The sequence below is a fragment of the Osmia bicornis genome, chromosome 5 (genome assembly GCF_907164935.1).
Source record: "Osmia bicornis bicornis chromosome 5, iOsmBic2.1, whole genome shotgun sequence".
NCBI lineage: Eukaryota > Metazoa > Arthropoda > Insecta > Hymenoptera > Megachilidae > Osmia > Osmia bicornis.
This window is the reverse complement of record NC_060220.1, coordinates 10,988,294-11,009,144: the sequence shown is the minus strand read 5'-3', so window position 1 is coordinate 11,009,144 and position 20,851 is coordinate 10,988,294. Positions and strand designations below refer to the sequence as shown.

General features: G+C 38.0%; 1 protein-coding gene across 1 annotated transcript; it reads left to right on the top strand.

The window, feature by feature from the left end:
• Nucleotides 1–17,519: 17,519 nt before the first annotated feature.
• On the top strand, nucleotides 17,520–19,223 carry LOC123987755 (piggyBac transposable element-derived protein 4-like). The gene has a single exon (XM_046285619.1). It carries the CDS (start codon nucleotides 17,520–17,522, stop codon nucleotides 19,221–19,223), a length of 1,704 nt encoding a protein of 567 aa, XP_046141575.1.
• Nucleotides 19,224–20,851: the final 1,628 nt, after the last annotated feature.

Here is a 20,851-nt window from a genome sequence, read left to right as displayed (position 1 = left end):
TTTTAAGCGAGGTATTCTGTTTTCAAAGGTGGACGAATACTTTGGCAGTGCACTGTACATAAATAATCCACATTTTATTTCAACCCTGCATCTTATCAAACTTAAACAAAAAATAAAAATATTAAAAACAATATTATTCACATTGTTCTCTTTTATCAATTAACCAATAATAACAATAAACCACCTTACGATATCCGACCAATTCCGTACATTCCTCTAAAAAGTGTGAAATAAAATAATTTCTATCAACAAACTACAACAAACTTCGAGATGCACTAAAAAGTATAAAATAACTTCTATTTCGTTTCCACAATTACGTGACAATTACTAATAAAACCTCGTTCTACATTAACAAAATGCACTAAAAAGTACAAAATAAAATAAAATATAAAATAATTATTAATTACCAAGTTCGCCATACCGCGATCAAATCGTTATTGACAGCATCATTTATTCGATAATGTTTAATTTTGCACCGCCTCCGAAAAGATTGAAATGTATTTAGTATACTATTTAACGATTAAATAGCTTTTATTATTACCAGTTATGGAATGTTGGTATAAATGTAATAGAAATTATTACAATAAGAAAATAGAAAGTATTTCATATTATTCAGTGTATTTAGAACTAGGTTGTATTTTCGTTACAAATTATTTTATGTCAGTTTATATATTATTCCAGTACCCACACCTATGGGGTACCCACGAAACTTTTTTCACTACAAACAACTACAAACGATTCCCTATCAGATGGAAAAGAAAGATTTGAAAAATATTAAAAATTGACGAAGTTGGCTGATGGGTATAAACAATGACCTATAACTTTTAAACTATGCAACTACAAACGAAACTCTTTTCACTACAAACAACTACGAATGATTCCCTATCACATGGAAAAAACGGATTTGAAAAATATTAAAAATTAACGGGGTTGGCTGATGGGTATAAACAATCACCTATAACTTTTAAACTATTCAACTACAAACGAAACTTTTTTCACTACAATCAACTACAAACGATTCCCTATCAGATGGAAAAGAAAGATTTGAAAAATATTAAAAATTGACGAAGTTGGCTGATGGGTATAAACAATGACCTATAACTTTTAAACTATGCAACTACAAACGAAACTCTTTTCACTACAAACAACTACGAACGATTCCCTATCACATGGAAAAAACGGATTTGAAAAATATTAAAAATTAACGGGGTTGGCTGATGGGTATAAACAATCACCTATAACTTTTAAACTATTCAACTACAAACGAAACTTTTTTCACTACAAACAACTACAAACGATTCCCTATCAGATGGAAAAGGAAGATTTGAAAAATATTAAAAATTGAGAAAGTTACCTCTTCGGAGTATAAACAATCGGCTGTAACTTTTAAACTATTCAACTACAAACGAAACTCTTTTCACTACAAACAACTACAAACGACTCTGAATCACATGGAAAAGACCGATTTCAAAAATCTTCAAAATTGACGAAGTTACCTCTTGTGCGGATAAACAATTGCTCATAACTTTTAAACTATTCAACTACAAACGAAACTTTTTTCACTACAATCAACTACAAACGATTCCCTATCATATGCAAAAAACCGATTTGAAATATCTCAATGTCGGGTGCTGGTCAATTTTTCAATTTTGTTTATTTATTAATTGATCCAACTACAAACGAAAATATTTTTACTGCAATCAACTACAAACGATATACTACCGTTTTATGAAAAAAAAAGTTAATTTTTTAAAAGTCGGGTGCCAGGTTCACATAGCCGCCTCACGGGACTCGTCTATTGAATCAATGACGTACATTCGACGTGATTTTGCTAATTCATCTGTCATTTTTGTGTTATATTCATCCACTAATTTTATCGTTGGGAATATTCTTACTGCTGCACCATCCTCGAACTCTCCGGTTAGGGGAACTCTTCTTCGTTCGCATAGTATTTGTAGTTGAGAAGTTGTCACTTCTCCAAACCGAAGGTTATTCAGTAAGTCGATAAACTCAACGTCATCTCTTTGTCGCATATTAATGGTGAGTTCGCAGAATGAAAATTGGTGCCATAAATTAATTTCTGCAGTACACCAATGTGGCTGTTCAAAACACCAGTGTCCTTTTACTGGGGGCAACTGCATTATATCGCCGAAGAGAAGTACATTTACGCCGCCAAATAGTTTATCACTGCTTTTCAATTCTTGCAATCTTAAATGAATTATTCGCAAATTCTCATAAGATACCATTGATATCTCGTCAATAATCAACCACGTTGTATGACGCCACTTTCGTCTCTCCTGTTCCAGTCTTTGTCCTGTCAGTCGCCGATACGTCATTGCAGTACCTTTTTTAATAGGCAAGGAGAACATGGAATGCAGAGTTTTCCCTAATATTTGACGGGCGGCGACGCCAGTCAAAGAAGCTACTTCAATGAAAGATGGTTTTATCATCGTATCAACTGTAGGATTATAGCAGCGTTTAACATGTTCAGCAAGTAATTTTAAAATAAACGACTTACCGCTACCAGCTCCTCCGGTAATAAAAAGCAACATTTGTTCCCTATTTTCATTATCATTTTCTTTTATATCTTTCTCAATTACTGCGGAAACTGATTTCAATAAGTCTTTCTGTTGAATATTAAGACATCGAATACTATTAAGTGTAGGATGATAATGAGCGGATGAGGGATTCGGAGGTAACAGAAATCACTCTGAGTACGCAGTTGTAGATCTTTATTAATATTCCCTGATCGTTCCCGATCCGGTTCTCTTCGAATCTTAGTCAAAACATGCCATTTTCCGTTCGCGTACAAGGTTTTAAGCCTAGCCGATAATAGGCGTTTCTTGCCTCCGCCAATTAGGTGTTCCCTAAGGCCCATGACATTTCCCTCCCAATCCAGCCGTTTGAGGGGAAATTCGCTAGGCGCGTTGATCCAAGCGTTTCGCCACGGAGACCAGGTTTATGGTGCGGCTATTTCGGATCTTACTGCCCTATTGTGGCCGAAAATTCGTTTCCGTACTTGCGAAGAAAAAAATAGCCGACATCATGTCCGAGTCATAATCCCGGTCGGTTCGGCTGTCGGACATCTGGCCGCCAGTACTAACAATACTTTATTGCCTACAGTTCGGCCATACCTGAAATTTTAGCCGTCCCGGCTAACCTAATATAATAGATATGTTTAATCACGACACCTTTTTTTTTTTACATCGATCGTACACTTATACAAAATACTTATACATGCCTCCTACCAGACTTATTCTTAAGTTTATGACGCTACCTGGTAAATATAATATAAAATTACACGAAATTACAGATAATTTACTAAGCTATATACGGTTTCATATTATCTACGGCTACAACTCCTTTATACGGCATTTGGGTTATCTGGAAGCCATCAATGTCTTCGATAACGTATCGATCACAATCAAGAGCCTTCTTCACTTGGTACGGCCCTTTGAATTTCGGTAACAGCTTCTTATTAATGCCTGCGGACGTATCAATGTTACGGATCATTACGTAATCACCCTCCTTATATACTAAAGCGTCCTTTCTTTTACTATTGTAATAATTTTCATTCGCTTCCTGATTTTTAGTGATCTTATCTACCGCGTTTTCCCGTATTGTTTCCAAGTCCCTTTCCTTATCCGAAATTTGCTCTAATACAAGTCGAACATGATCTTTTACTTCCCCGGTCTGATTGATTCCGAATAATAATCTACTCGGGGTTTCTCCTGTAGTCCGGCAGACAGTGTTATTGAGGGCAAACTCTACCTGATCTAATACCCGGTCCCATTTTTCTGGCACTTCGCATAGTTTGGCTAGCATTGGCGTTATTGTTCTATTGTATCGCTCAATTTGCCCATTTGCGCGCGGAGTCTCGACCGCAATTAAAACGTGCTCAATTCTCTCGTTCTCTAAATACTCCTTAAATATCTTAGAGGTGAAAGCCGTTCCCCTGTCCGAAATTACCCGTCTGGTTTTACTATATGCCTTAAAATATTCTCGAAGGTGCTTCATTACTTCTTCCGATTTTGTAGTTTTACACGGATACAATTTAATATACTTCGTGAAAGCATCAATTACCGTAAATAAATGTCTATATCCCTTCCCGGTCTTTTCCAACGGTCCCATGTGATCGAGATGAATAGTTTGGAACGGTATATTGCCTTTTCTTATGCTATGTAAGTAACCCTCTTTCTTTCCACTAAGTGGTGAAAATTCAATACAACGAAGACAATTATCTATGTGTTCCCTAACCTTAGCATGTAGTTTCGGAAACCAGTATAGTTTCGTTATATTATTGATAACCTTATCGAATCCTACATGTCCTAAATCGTCGTGACATGTGCGTATCACATTATTTTCCATTCGACGCGGTACATAAAAAAGTAGCTTCTTCATCTTATTTTTCCTGTATACTAATCCGTCGCGCAATTCAAAGTCTTTCAATTCCGTTTTTTCTAATTTCTCTCGTATTTTACTGATTTCTTCATCCCGGTCCTGACATATCGCTAACGTTTGCTCGAATGTGTTTCCCATAATTACCAGTACGCTGTGACATCTACTTAATGCATCCACGTGTTGCATTCTTTCTCCCGGCCGATGTTGTATCTCGTAATCGTAATCTTGCAAAAACATGGCCCAGCGAGAGATACGAGGGTTTATATTTTGCTTACTCAAGGTTAGACGAAAACTATCACAATCTGTCATTATTTTGAAACGCATTCCGCTTAAATATACGTGGAATCGCTTGACTGCCTTTACAACTGCGAGACATTCCAACTCAAAGCTATGATATTTCGATTCTGTGGTTGTCGTTCGCTGGCTAAAATATGAAATTGGCCTAAAAGCCCCATCAGTTTGTTTCTGTAAAAGAATCGCGCCGAAACCTGAAGCGCTTGCGTCACAATGCAATTCTGTTTCTGCTTTTGGGGAGTATATGGTTAGAATCGGCTTGCTTGATAAATGAGTTTTCAGCGTCTCGAAAGCTTCGTTTTCCGCGGTCCCGAACTTGAACTGTGCCCCTTTCCTTACTAGATCGTATAACGGTTTCGCGATAATCGAGAATCCCTGAATGAAGCGTCGAAAATAACTCGCCAACGATACAAATTGCAGTACTTGCTTCGCGTTCCGTGGTACCGGGTAGTTGATCACGGACGCAATATTGTTATCACTCGGTCGAATTCCACTAGCGCATCCCAAATAATCTATTGGATTATGGGATTAGTTTAATAAAAGTCAGTAATTCAATTTTCACTATGATATTTATTTTAAAAGCTTAGAAGGACGTCTATACTGTGCTAAGCTCAAGCAAGGAATGAAACCTCCTGAAAATGCACGCAGGAAACTAGCGCCCACTTATAACTAGGAACGTGATCCTTATAAATCTCGATTTTCAAATAATTCAATCACGTGGATACGTCGCTGTTGCCCAGGCTATTCAAGATTATATAACTCATAATCATAAAAAATGTAAAGAATGTGGCGAAAACGTAGATATAAGGAAAAACTATCATTCGCACTTACTTATTGAATGCATTGGAGACGAAGACAGCAAAGTAGCGTTAAAAATTTTTCCGAAAATGCTCATGCTTCATAATTCAACATTTTCTTTGACTGGTGTTATACATTATAACGGAGGACGCAATAAAAATTCCGCTGGACATTACACGGCTTATGCTCTGTATACTGACAAATGGATGCTTTTCGATGATTTATTGAAAAAATGTAGATCTGTTAATGAAGACACCATCATAAATCCAGCAGTTTGTTTATATACAAAAATAAATTAAAAACTAAAATTGTAAAACTTTTAAAAATTACAAGTTTGTAGGCGAGAGAAAAATAAAATAAATGCTCTCACCGTAATGTTCGTTAACTGGGCGTTTTAATAATATAATTAACTTTATTATATCACAGTCGCGAAACCACGCCGTTTATCTAAATCGGTTGTCTCGGTCTAATCTCGTTTTAATCTGCGACTAATCTCTGTCTCTAGTCCGCGGACCGTTACCTATATATGCCTATTGCCTATTTCGGTGGTGGGGATATCCCCGAATCTTCGAGAAGATTCCATATCGCGGTTTCTACGCTTACAAGTTATATAATGTAAATAATATATATAATAACCTTATTTCATTTGACATTATACATTAATTTCACCTTCATTTACATAATTTATACTTTTAAAGTAATGTAAATAAATAGATACAAAAAGACCAAAAAAGTAAAAAAAATAAAAAGTAAAGAAAAACAAGAAACCGATTCAATGACTTCCAGCACGTCGCAGTGGAACAGCGCATATGCACAAAACAAGCACATAAAGAAGAAATATCTTCTAAATGATTAATATCAGGTAAGTCAATTGATTACATATATTACAAATTATACAATATTATGTCTCTCAGATGATTGCAAATGCATATTTTGGATGGAAAACTGTAGCGCGACGCATCGCGAACAAGAGTAAAGTGCCATTCATATCGATGTTCCGGAGGAATTGAAAGTTGTGCTAGGTTGTGCTAATCTAGCACAACTCAAATATACAATATTATGTCCCTCAGATGATTGCAAATGCATATTTTGGATGGAAAACTGTAGCGCGACGCATCGCGAACAAGAGTAAAGTGCCATTCATATCGATGTTCCGGAGGAATTGAAAGTTGTGCTAGGTTGTGCTAATCTAGCACAACTCAAATATACAATATTATGTCCCTCAGATGATTGCAAATGCATATTTTGGATGGAAAACTGTAGCGCGACGCATCGCGAACAAGAGTAAAGTGCCATTTATATCGATGTTCCGGAGGAATTGAAAGTTGTGCTAGGTTGTGCTAATCTAGCACAACTCAAATATACAATATTGTATTTATCAGACAAAGCATACGGATAATAATATTAAATATGTTCCAACTTACTAGAAATGTCTTTTTTATCGTAAGATTTTTTTAAATCATTTTTTGAGAGCGGTGTTTTAGCACAATGTTAGCACAACTTAGCACAACTTAGCACAATTGGAAAAATTGAAATACATGGAAAGTGGGGGGCTGGCCTAAAAAATGTTTTTTTTCATTTTTCCATCGTATTTTTCATATTACGATTTTAATATTCGAGCACAATGTAGCACAAACCTAGCACAAGTCAGCACAATTGTCAAATTTTAATTATTTTACAAGTGGGGGGCTAACTTTTAATAGGCCAATATTAGTGCATTTCAGAAAGCATGAGACGCCCCGTGACGATGCTTTATATCCTTTTGGACCTCTTGCATGGGAATCAAACAACCAATAGTACGTACTTTCCGACTGGTTACCGCATGATACAGCGACTGATGTAAAATTGGCAGTAAGAATTCCGTACGTATACTGTTGGAAAAACGTAATCAAAGCGTTCTTTAAATTTGGAAATCCTTTATCGCTATTATCAATATCAATATGACCATTTACAGCCATTTCATAACCAATGTTAATATTGACTCTGTTGTTATTAAATGATATGTGTGGCAATAATTCGGTAACGGCTAAATAGTCGACATTGACTTCTCTGGGGTCAGGATTACTTCGCGCTTCAATGCAATCACGGTAATATTTATCTCCTATTAAAAGTACATAATCGACATCACTAGTACACCACGTACTAGGGTCGAGCAAATGAAACGCAACACAAGCAACTGCAGCTATGCCAGTACATTGCTTACCGCGAGATTCAATACTGAAGCGATCGCTAGCTTGATGGCACGACCCTCGTAAAATAGCTACATTCGGTCCAACATTCACAAATCTACTGTTTGAATCAGTATTTCTTTCTGCAACTTCCATTTCGTTTCTTACAATACAAGGCTCTTCAACGACATCAGCTATTTCCAAAATGTTATTGGTAATATTAGAAAAACATGGTCGCACATCTTTGTACAAAGCATTATTTTGTAATAGCCATTGTAAAGCTACTCGAAGTTTCCCAACGTCTATTTCAAATTGTCTTTGTCGCTCCAAATTTTCGAGCCTTTCCACTACAATCATTATACCGGTTTCGTTTAATCTAAGTGGAAGTTGCTCGGCTACTTCAAACACATCGCGGGCAAATAGGACTACCTGACCTTTGCACCAATCCTGACTGAACCGATTTTGAATTTTCATGATTTTCAGAAACGGTACTATTCTGCACAACATTGTTTCTCGATTTCCGATAAATCTGCTATCTCCTGAGGTACAGACATTAGTTCCATTTTATTCCAGAATGCCTTAGATGGAACTTTTTTTTTTTAAGATTATGTAGGCAACGAGAACATGTTGTTATCTTCTCCGATTGTATTAGATTTGCAGGAATTAGACCAGACAAAGGCTGCGTGTGCAAAGCGTAACGTTGCTGCGGATATAAAGTCTTGTAACACACTGCACATGGTACATCAGCAAAAATATTAATAGTAGATTTAAAGTTGTCTACCTGAAGGAGAAGTTCTTTTCTTCGATTTTTCGCTACTTCACGCATATTCCTTAAACGCGTATTTCAGGATTCGGTACGTTCATTTCGTAGTATTTCTCGCGTACGATTTCTCATAACCATTAGACGTTGAGAACGTTCCTCAGTAGATTCGTTCGCTAAACGTCTGCGGATTAATCGTAAACGGCGTGATCGTTCCTCGGCAGATTCGTTAGCTAAACGCCTACGGATTAATCGGAATCGGCGTGATCGTGCCTCGGCAGATTCGTTCGCTAAACGTTTGCGGATTAATCGCAATCGGCGTGATCGTGCCTCGGCAGATTCGTTCGCTAAACGTCTGCGGATTAATCGCAATCGGCGTGATCGTGCCTCAGCAGATTCCTTCGCTACACGTCTGCGGATGATTCGGAATCGGCGTGATCGTGCCTCAGCAGATTCGTTCGCTAAACGTCTGCGGATTAATCGTAAACGGCGTGATCGTTCCTCGGCAGATTCGTTAGCTAAACGCCTACGGATTAATCGGAATCGGCGTGATCGTTCCTCGGCAGATTCGTTAGCTAAACGCCTACGGATTAATCGGAATCGGCGTGATCGTTCCTCGGCAGATTCGTTAGCTAAACGCCTACGGATTAATCGGAATCGGCGTGATCGTGCCTTGGCAGATTCGTTCGCTAAACGTCTGCGGATTAATCGCAATCGGCGTGATCGTGCCTCGGCAGATTCGTTCGCTACACGCCGGCGGATTAATCCGATACGACGTGACCGTTGCTCGGCAGATTCGTTCTTTAAACGATGAGACATTTGGCTTAGCCGACGTTTTTTTTCAATGACCGTTTCCCGCGATAATTTCGAAACAGCATATTTCTGCTGTGCAGACAATCTCGCACGGCGTTCATCAATACTTTCTTGACGCCGTGCCTCTGCGGTTCTTTTAGGTTTTTTAGAAAGACGTAATTGTTTGGCATCATCTGATTCATTTGCACGGCTCTGTCTCATACGGGATGCACTTTTTGTACGTCTACCCATACTTTCATATATCAGACGTACCTAGTTTCAGTGAAGATGAAGGATTAAAAAAAGGATTTCCCGCGCTTTTTTTATTATTTTCACAATCAGTCGCTTAAGCAGACCTGTTTTATCAATCAGTCGTGTACAGCAGATTTGTTTTATCGATCAGCCGCGTACAGCAGACTTGTTTTATCGATCTTAAAGCTGACTTGTTTTAACAATCAGTCGCTGAAAGCAGACTTGTTTTAACAATCAGTCGCTGAAAGCAGACTTCTTTTATAAATAAGTCGCTTATAGCAGACTTGTTTTAACAATCAGTCGCTTAAAGCAGACTTCTTTTATAAATAAGTCGCTTCCAGCAGACTTCTTTTATAAATAAGTCGCTTCCAGCAGACTTCTTTTATAAATAAGTCGCTTATAGCAGACTTGTTTTAACAATCAGTCGCTTAAAGCAGACTTGTTTTATAAATAAGTCGCTTCAAGCTGACTTCTTTTATCAATCAGTCGCTTATAGCAGACTTCTTTTAACAATCAGTCGCTTAAAACAGACTTCTTTTATGCTCGCTTATAGCAGACTTCTTGTAACAATTAGTCGCTTCAAGCAAACTTCTTATACAAATAAGTCGCTTAAAGCAGAAGTCCTTTTGTTTTCAAATACAATTACTTACTGAAAGCAAAACCTCTTCTTTATTTATCAAGTATTACAAAAAAATTCAAAAAAAAAAAAAAATTATAATTTTCACAATTTACCTCACAACACAATATATTGAAAAAAAATTCAATGGATAGCAGCGTTGCAAGGTGTTAATTGAAACTGACTGCTGTTCGCCGTTCGTAACTTGGCCGTCGCCAAAAGTTTGGGTAGGATTGGTCGTGCCCCGCCTTTGCTCACACGACTTGCAGCCGTAATATATTATTGGTCGAAACACCTACATCTACTGACTTGGCTTGTGTAAACAATTAAGAAAACGGCGGTGTGTGCAACGGATCCCTCATTTCCCCTACGCTGGCCGATAAAATTGCGTGACATTCCCCTACTGACAATTTCCTGGAACCCAGCAGAGCTTCGAATCCGTCATAAAAAAGGAAAGAGAATACGTATTACGAGAGAAAACGAGATAGAGGCATTCCAAAGGGACGCCGCGGGTAAAACAAATCACCATCCAGTAAAAAACATTACATTTATAATAATTTCTGTCTTATCTTCCAAAAAATAGTATCAATGGATTGTTCAGCTTATTCCGATTAAAATGAGTACCAACACGAAAGAAATCGGTTTTATTTGACTTTCATTGGCTAGTAATGATTGACCTCATCAATTTAAAGTTATTAATAAAAAAAATAGTCCGATTTACTTCCGGTTTGGTCTTATTTTCATCAGAAAAATATCACAAATCTGTTGATAACACTTTGAAACCAAAAAAATTATTAATAAAAAATTTTCGTCGTTGCATTAGTATTGTTCGACAGACATACAGTCGATTGTTTTCGCTCCGTCCTCTTTTTCAATCGCTGTCCTTCTTTACGTTCGAAGCAGTCGGCAAACTTCTAATAATGTAGGAACTAGATGATATTTGTGCATCTATACGACGCACAGCGAAAATTGTTTCTGTATGCGATCGTGAAATGTGCCCCACCAACTGTCTTCCTTTAGAAGACACAGATTTTGTTCATTTTCTATCCGAACGAGCTGCTGTTCAGACGTAAGTACCAAATAACAAGCAATATTTCATTTCTTTATATAATATACATTATACATATAACATATATTAATTTCATCGTCAATGGTTCGTGGTTTACTTGGGTGTAGTTCGAAAAACCACTCAGCCCCCCTTTTTTTGGATTAAAAAAGAAAAGTATTCTTACGTTTGTTCATACACTGATTACGAATACCATAACGACAAATTGGCGACTATTGCGCGAAAAAATAAGAAATTATTTCAACAACATTGTTACTTCCAAATTCTTGTGGCGGCGACGCGACAAGATAAACGTACATCCGTTTATTCTATTACTTCAGGATATTCGGATTTTCTATTTTGCGGAATGCAAATCAAGTTGTCGCGAAATTTCACTACGATATTCATTCAATATGATATATCCAAAACTTCCATGTAACCGTTAACAGCTGGTAAAGACAGTTGGATAGCATTGTCAACGATATTCGTAATCAGCGTATAAAACACATAACATTACTGACTTTTAAAGAAATAGGGAGTGATTATTTTTCCGAACTTCATCCACAAATGCGAACGGATTATTTCCTTTTTTATTCATGAAACTTCTTTTTTTCTCACAGAAATATGAAAGATATAACGGTTCAAACAAATGAACGTAAGTATAATTCCAACTTCAGTGAAAAAGTAATATACTGCATGATTCAAAAACATGCATGTTACATACCTCCTTTTTCTTTCAAAAACCGAAATTATGAACACGTTGCTGCAGCTGCAGCAACAGCTGCAGCACATGCAGACGTAGCAACAGGAGAGGGACCGCGAGGTTGCGTTGCTGCAGCAACAGCAAATGCAGCAGCAACAACCGCCGCAGCAAGAAACGCCACACCACCGCAGCGAACAACAACCTCATCAAACTGAGGCCGATGTGAAGCCGCAGCGAAGTGAGTTTCACAGATATCATCGAAAAAATAATTTACACATTTCCGTCTCAAGTAATAAACCAAATTAATTGTACAATGGGTGAACGATATTAACATTGAACATTTTACGTTACAGAAAGAGGAACGGCTGTTGGCAAGAAACGCCGTGCCTACCGCGGCAGATGGCCGCGGGTGGCGGTATGGGTGGCGGTATGGGCGCCCCCAATAAATACTATTTTAGCTTATTTTAATTGTTTTATAGTCAACTTTAATTTATACTATTATTTTTAATTTTCATTTTTTATTTATTTATACTATTCTTTTTAATTTTCATTTTTTATTTACATTTGTATTTTTGTTTATTTTCATTTAATTTCTATTAGTATTTTTAATTTTAATTTTTTTTATTTCTATTTCTTTTTATTTTAACATATTGTAAATATACAAAAATACAACCAATATTATTCCGATTGTTTTCCTTTATTTTTTCCTTACGACATCCTACAAATACTAAACGTACCACTAAAAACTGTGAAATAAAATATTTTTCAACAAAAAAAAAAACCGACTTCGAAATGCACTAAAAACTGTAAAATAATTTCTATATCATTTATACCAGTATTCCACAGCTATTAATAAAATCTACTTAATCATTAAATAGGATACTAAATACATTTCAACCTTTTCGGAGGCGGCGCAAAATTAAAAACTTTTCTTCTATTAGGAAGATCATTCTTCATGCATCGGCAACCGGTGACAAATGACCCGTTTGATAATTGAAAGTAAACAATATTGAAGGGGAATCAACATACCCATTGCAGATTAACTATACTGCATTTGAGTGTAGACCATACTGAACTCGCGCAGGTTACTAGGTGTAGGGACATTTGTAATAACTTGTGTGTTTCTCCTGTATGTACACTGAGTTGCATTGAACTTGTCGCAGTGAAGTTGGCTACAAATCGGCTCACCAACGCTGCGTGAATGCGTTAGTGAATTTGTAGCCAACTTCACTGCGACAAGTTCAATGCAACTCATCGTACACCTTGCTTCTTACTTTACGATCATATAATTGTTTCTTTGAAAAAAAATAATAGTAATTTCATTGTATCGTGTATCTGTACCATCTCATCATCGGTTATCACCTATCGTACGTCATATATTTCTGTCCGGCATTTATATGATCGCAAAGTAAGAAGCAAGCTGTAGAGGGTAATCACACACGTTATTAAAAATCTCCCTAGACCCAGTGAGCGAGTTAAGTGTGGTCTGTCGTGAATTGCAGTAGACATGTACATCAGAAGTGGTAGCAACTTCTGATACAATCGCAGTGACTATAGATAGTAGAAGACTGGACATGCCTTTGTTCTCAAAGGCTCGTGAAATTGTGCCTCGAGAACGAGCGCCATCTGCTCTATCCTAATATAAAAATGTGAAACACTTCGCACTGCAACCATCTAATACGCGTTGACGGTAACAGAAGATTGCTTCGGTACCCAGGATTGTACTCCTTTGCTTACAGCCTTCAGCTCAGCGTTGCCATATCTCAGTAGACAAAGAAAGAGAATACACGCAACGAGATAAAATAAGATAGATACATGTGAAAGGTATGCCGCAAGATATCTTACTTTGTCGAGCTATGCTCGAGTTAATTCCTAGAAAAAAAACGTTATCCTGCAAACGAGAATTCAATTGCTGGCTCCTAATAAAGTATTACGATTGAGCATATGCTATAGTGTGTTCACTTGCCAATACTGAAATATTACGGCATAGTAATGAATTAAAGTGAAACACCGTACATGTCATATAAAAAAATGTTATAATGTGATCATCTGATATACTATCATCAAATGGTTTCAACAATTTTTTAATATGTTCTGAATCACTTTTTCCTTATACATAATTTACGGACAGTTCTAGAAATTGAATAAAAATATTATCAATGTAAAAAAATGAATGTCTACAGAGGGGTTTGAACCTGGTACAAAACCGTTAAACTGCCTTAGCACTCTGATACATTGCCTCAGGACTACTAACACTATCGAAAATATGTACTTACTTTAATTTCCTTAATTTCTATGCTCGTTTGTTGCATTTACAAATATTAAAGATTGCATAAAACACTTATTTGATAAAGAATGAAATTTTTGTATATACAGGGTGTCATGTAACGCATTTTCACGCTCCTAGATGGTGGTAGGGGGGGTAATTCTGAACAACTTTTTCCTTTGCGAAAAAGTGGTCCGAAGCTTCCTTTTTGAATTATTAAGCAAAAACTCTGACCAATCCAAGCGCGTATAACGCGCGGGCTCAGGGACGGCAGCGTTGGCTACGAAGCGGGGCTTAACGTAGGTCGCGAACGAACGGCTCGGCACCCCGTTAGCATACTAAAGGACATAAGAACGTAGGAACATTAGGAGCATCTAACCAGTATAAAATATAATATAATATAAAATATAGGAAATGTAATCTAAAATAAAGCAAATAATAAAATATTGTGTTACATAAATAGAAAATAAACTTAATTATAAACTTAAATTATTACTTACTAGCACCCCCGTTGCGGCTTCGCCCGCTCTCCTACATAGAAAATTCGAGAATTTGAAGTAATAATTGTTGTATTATTTTTTGGTGATCAATCTCTAGTATTTCAGAAAAGTAGGTACAGTATTGCCTCGAAATAAGCAAGTGGCTCGGGACCGAACCGTTGCTTATTTCGAGGGAGGTAGCTACAGTATTGCCTCGAAATAAGCAAGTGGCTCGGGACCGAACCGTTGCTTATTTCGAGGGAGGTAGCTATTCGGCTTGACTTTGTTCTCGAAACGGGAAGATAGAGAACGCGAGGTAGCGGCAAATCATAAAGTGATCGGCCGAACAGCGATGTTATTTTTTGAACAAGGATAGAAAGCATTATATACATATATTCCATCCTTCTTCTACTAACCGATGTCACTGCTCAGTCAAGCGTGAAATTTATTACCCTAAACATCGGCTTCGCGCTTTCATGGACCTCTCACTCATTTCTCGTACCTCTCACTTTGCGGGCGACTTCAAACAAAGAAGAGGGGATAGCGACTTGCTTATTTCGAAGTCGAGACCACTTGCTTATTACGAGGCAATACTGTATTCGGCTTGACTTTGTTCTCGAAACGGGACGATAGAGAACGCGAGGTAGCGGCAAATCATAAAGTGATCGGCCGAGCAGCGATGTTATTTTTTGAACAAGGATAGAAAGCATTATATACATATATTCCATCCTTCTTCTACTAACCGATGTCACTGCTCAGTCAAGCGTGAAATTTATTACCCTAAACATCGGCTTCGCGCTTTCATGGACCTCTCACTCATTTCTCGTACCTCTCACTTTGCGGGTGACTTCAAACAAAGAAGAGGGGATAGCGACTTGCTTATTTCGAAGTCGAGACCACTTGCTTATTACGAGGCAATACTGTAATAGGATCCGACCGTAATATCGGTGTGACTAATACTAATTGAATGATAAAACTTTTTTATTTTTAACTTTTTCTTAATGAAACTTTTACTAATGCATTTGTGAGATTTTTCTGATTAAAATGGTACCAAACACGATATGATTTGGCTACATATGTATAAGGCAGGCCGTACACCAAAGATACATGAAACACGCAACATGCAACATGCAACACGTCGCATGTTGTGTACGAACGTAGAATAGGTAACGCGGCACGGTACAAACGATTTGTACGGACGCAGAATCGACACCACGCTTGGATATATGCAACATTAAATGCCCAGAATCGACACCTCGCTTGGATATTTGCAACGTTTAAATGCCCAGAATCGACACCTCGCTTGGATATATGCAACGTTTAAATGCCCAGAATCGACACCTCGCTTGGATATATGCAACGTTTGAAATCCGAGTCGACGCCGCAACCGGTTTTCATTTCCAATCCTCCTTTGCTTTTCGCCAACTTTTAACATCAATTTTAGCAAGTAATTATAATTCAAACTATATCGTGTTTGGTATCATTTTAATCAGAAAAATTTCACCAATGCGTTAGTAATAGTTTCAGTAAAAAAAAGTCAAAAATAAAAAAGTTTTATAGTTGAATTAGTATTAGTCACACCGATACGTTTCGGCTCTTTCCTTTGATCATCGGACCTCTCTCTTTCCACCACTGTCTGTCCTTTTCTACGTTCACGCTTGGCTGCTCGTCGCGTGTAACCCGAGATTCGACACCTCGACTGGATATATGCAACGCCTGGGTCCCAATGTTTGTTGCATATATCCAAGTTTTACTGTAGTTTTTTCGTTGGGTGTTTGTTTTACCGAGGTCTCGCGTTGACGATGATACGCAATCTTGAAATTCTTCGAGCAATGCCCTGCACAGTTTTCGGTTTCTCTTCCCGATGTTGCCCAAATTCATGTCAACGCCCGTGTCGATAACGCATACGTCCATTGCAGCGGTAATCTTCGGCCTTTTGTAATCGCACGCGTTATTAAATATGAGCTGGTTCCGTCGCTTCAGCATAACAACGTGCTCCTGCTGAAGGAAATCTCTACCTAAGATCGCGTCGTATGCTGAATATTCGTCTGGGATCACGAGGGAGTTTACATCCGCTCCTACCTGTTGGACTTTAATTGTGACCGGCGCGATCTAATTTATTAGTACCGGTCGTCCGGCGTATCCCCGAAATACAGTGCTTTCTACCGTCTCGGTTTCGATTGCTAATCGTTTAACACTATTTCTACCAGGACCGGTCAAATGACCGTTTTTAAATTTTCAATTGGAATTTCCTACATTCAACGTAAGTGAATCGCTTTTAAACTTTACGACTTTTCCTCATATATATGTATGATACATTTTTCATTATTCACTTATTTTTTTATTGTTTATTTTCTGAGAAAAATTTGTAGTCTGTCTTACCTACCACGACCGGTCATTTGACCGGTAGTACGATTTATACATTTTTGTAATAGTTTCTCTCTAAGACTCAATGCCAAAACTATAAAGTCGTTACGAACGAAAGGTAATGTAGTTGTGGCACGATTTTATCCGAGAAGTGCCTTCCAGAAAATGGTTTACGGCACTTCCAAGTGTTTACAGTTCTCGCTCGACTATCGGGTTAGCGGTGTTTATTTGCTTGATTGATATCCGATACGGTCTAGATCCTCGAATGATTTTACGCCGTCTTATCTACTATGTATAGACGTCTTCTCACGAATTCAAATCAGTATAGTCTTGCGACACGAACAGAGTGCATCGAAACGTGAAAGTCACAAAGAGCATACTTGGCAGTCTTTTATTATTACTTTGTAATATTTTATATCGTATTACGTGTTATAAGTGCAATTTTCAAAATAGTGAACAAGACTAACAATACGTCGCAGTAAGTTTCACATTTTATCTTTTTTTCATTTTTTTTATCTATTTTGATTTACATTTTCATATTTTAGTTTTTATTTTCTCCGTTGAATATTTACCCCAAAATGTCAAGACGTTTTAGGAGTGCGAATGTATTATTAGAGAGAATAAATGATATCGATGCAGAATGTTCTGAAGATGATCAGGAAATTCTGGATATGGAAAATGACAATACGGAAAATTATGATCCATTTGAAACCGACTCGAACACCGATGAGAACGAAGAGAATATTTCGAACGTACGTAGACGACGAAAGAGAAGGAGATTTTTAGTTAGTTCCGATAGTGAGAATGAGGAAGAGGCAAGCGAAATTGCGATGGACGGAACTGTTTGGCAGGAAGTAAAAATAGGGTCTAATCCTGGAAGAGCACCTGGTCATAATATTTTTAGGGAAACATCAGGCCCGACTGGATACAGTAAACGTAATATTATGAAAGGCGAAGTTAGGACGGCATTTTCTGTGATAATTGATCAGAATATAATCGAACTTATAAGAAAGTGCACAGAGGCAGAGGCATTTAGAGTGTTGGGATATAAATGGGAACTGTCTACTGCAAAGTTATATGCATTTTTTGCAATTCTGTATGCACGCGGCGCATATGAGGCTAAGAATATAGATATAGCACTTCTATGGAATAAAAAGTGGGGCCCGCCTTTTTTCTCAAATACTATGAGTAGACATGACTTTACGCAGATTATGAGATTTATTCGATTTGACGACAGAAATCAACGAAGCCAACGGTTACAAACCGATAAATTCGCTATGATTTCCGAAGTTTGGTACAAGTTTATTGACAACAGTCAAAATTGTTATAAACCAGGACCATATATTACTATTGACGAACAATTGTTTCCAACGAAAGCAAGGTGTAGATTCACTCAATACATGCCCAATAAACCGGACAAATTTGGTATAAAATTTTGGTTAGCATCCGATGGACGTAGCAAATATATCATAAACGGCTTTCCATATTTGGGAAAAGATGAAAGTAGAGAACCCTCAGTTCCTCTTGGAGAGTTTGTCACTATGAAATTAGCAGAACCGTATGTAGGATGTGGAAGAAATATAACCACGGACAACTTTTTTACAAGCCTACCTTTAGCAACAAAACTTTTAGCAAAAAAAACTACGATTGTTGGGACAATTAGAGCAAATAGAAAAGAGCTACCAAGACTGGCAAAACTGAAAAACGACGACATGGCACGTTTCTCAACCAAACTTTATCGCTCAAATAATTGTATGTTGACAACTTACAAAGCCAAACCAAGAAAGAAAGTTCTAATTCTCAGTTCAATGCACAACTCCGTACAAGTTGAAGAAAATGACACCCGAACACCGGAGACAATTCAATTGTATAATAGCACCAAATTTGGCGTAGATGTAACCGACCAAATGGCCAGAAATTATTCGGTAAAATCTAAATCTCGAAGATGGCCTTTGCAAGTATTTTTTAATATCTTGGATTTAGCCGGGATAAATGCATGGGTGTTATATAAAGAAACTACGGGAGGAGAAATTACAAGACAGGAATTTCTATTCCAATTGGCAGAAGAACTTATCATCGAATACCAACAAGAGCTCGGCAAAGAAAATCAACCAATACCCATCGCAAATACAAGTACAGGTTCCCGTGCACGGAAAACATGTCAGATAAGGTATTGTAAAGATAATAAGACGAACAAAATATGTCTAAAATGTAAAAAGTACGTATGCGGAAAATGTACAGTTGAGAAGCCCATTTGTAAAAAATGCGACGAAAAAGAATAAAATGTAGATTATGTATTTGTTACGAGCCGGAGGGGGCGGCTGCGTAGCCGGGGCTTAATTTAGGTAAATGGTAATTGTTAATGGCTTGACCAGTGTTGTTATTAACACTGGGAGCCTAAGGAAGTAGACGTGGAGACGAACCTACGTATGGCTAACGTAGGGAGCTCCAGGAGGTTGGCTATGGTGGACGAACCTACGTATGGCTAACGTAGGGAGCCACAGGAAAGGTGTAGAGTGGAGGACGAACCTACGTATGGCTAACGTAGGGAGCCTCAGGAGAGTGATATGCGGACGAACCTACGTATGGCTAACGTAGGGAGCCGCAGGAAGCGTTAGTATTAGGTCTCGTAACTTGATTGATGTACCTCGAGCGGTAAAGGTACACCTTAGTGGGTTTCTGGACAGTAAATATAATTGTACAATAGTATGTAAATTAAACTAGTATGAGTTTATTCTCTATTCCGGACCTTACAATTGTTGTGTGTAATTGTCGCGGTATTCAATGAATTGAACTCTAGGTTGCACGTTTGAAATGAGTTGAATAAATAAAGTTTAGTTTCGATTCCGCGAAGCAAGAATCTAATCCTTCTCGGTTTTCACGAACACGAGCAAACGGGGGCGGATTACAACGATTATAATAATGCTTAACAGCCGACAACGTACTGTATAGTTACTGTGAGTGCTTGAAAGGGACTTGAATACCCGATCTCGCAGAGTTTTCTCGTTGCAGAGATTATCCGAAAAAGAACGTACTGACGTGTATCGAACTGATTCTAGACTTCAACTAGACCAGAGGTGCCCTTGTCGCCACCCTTTTTATACTCAAAAACTAGAGTAAAAAGGGTGGTGGGGACTGACTCTACGTGACCCGTAGGACCGCGCCCTTGCTTTGCGTTGGTCTCGAATTTTCTAGAAGACGGTTGGTGTCGGGTGCACACATCCGATTCCATATAAGGAAATTTCTTGAGAAGGGTTTGTAACACCATATAAGGAAATTTCCAAGACGGATACGTAACATATTCTTGAATAAAAGAAAATATATTTTTATACTGGTAAGCTGTCTATTGGTCTGCATTCAATATTGAAAAATATAAGTTGTGAAAGACCGGTCATATGACCGGCCGCGGTAGGAATAGGTTTACGTGAAGTGTCGGTAGGAATAGTGTTAATAATAGAGGAATGGATCACTGTACAGGTACTTCCAGTGTCCACCAAAGTCTCTATTTTATGACCATTGACGCGAACATTGATCTGAAACATGTTAACGATATTTCGCATACTTTTTACTATACACACCTCTTTCTGTGGGCAGTGCTCCCGTTTATGTCCAAGCCGCTTGCACAGTCTGCATTCTATTTTTGGCTTCCTGCACTCTTTCGCCATGTGGCCCGCTCCTCTGCAGTTGAAGCACGCGATCGGTGCCTTTGCTTGTACCGCTGTCTTCGACCCAGATGGTCGCTCCGTTTTCTGCCGTTTTTCCTCCTTGCCCGGCATTTTCCCCATCGTCGACATGAATGCGTACAAGTCGTTGGGATTGCTGTGTTTAGCCGACCTGATAGTCCTGGCGATGGCCTCGTCAGGAATTCCACAAATGATCATATCTACGATTTGCTCATCAGACAAACTAA

Bases quoted from the DNA above. Each gene is read 5' to 3' on its own strand.
- LOC123987755 (XM_046285619.1), top strand. From the start codon at position 17,520: ATGTCAAGACGTTTTAGGAGTGCGAATGTATTATTAGAGAGAATAAAT.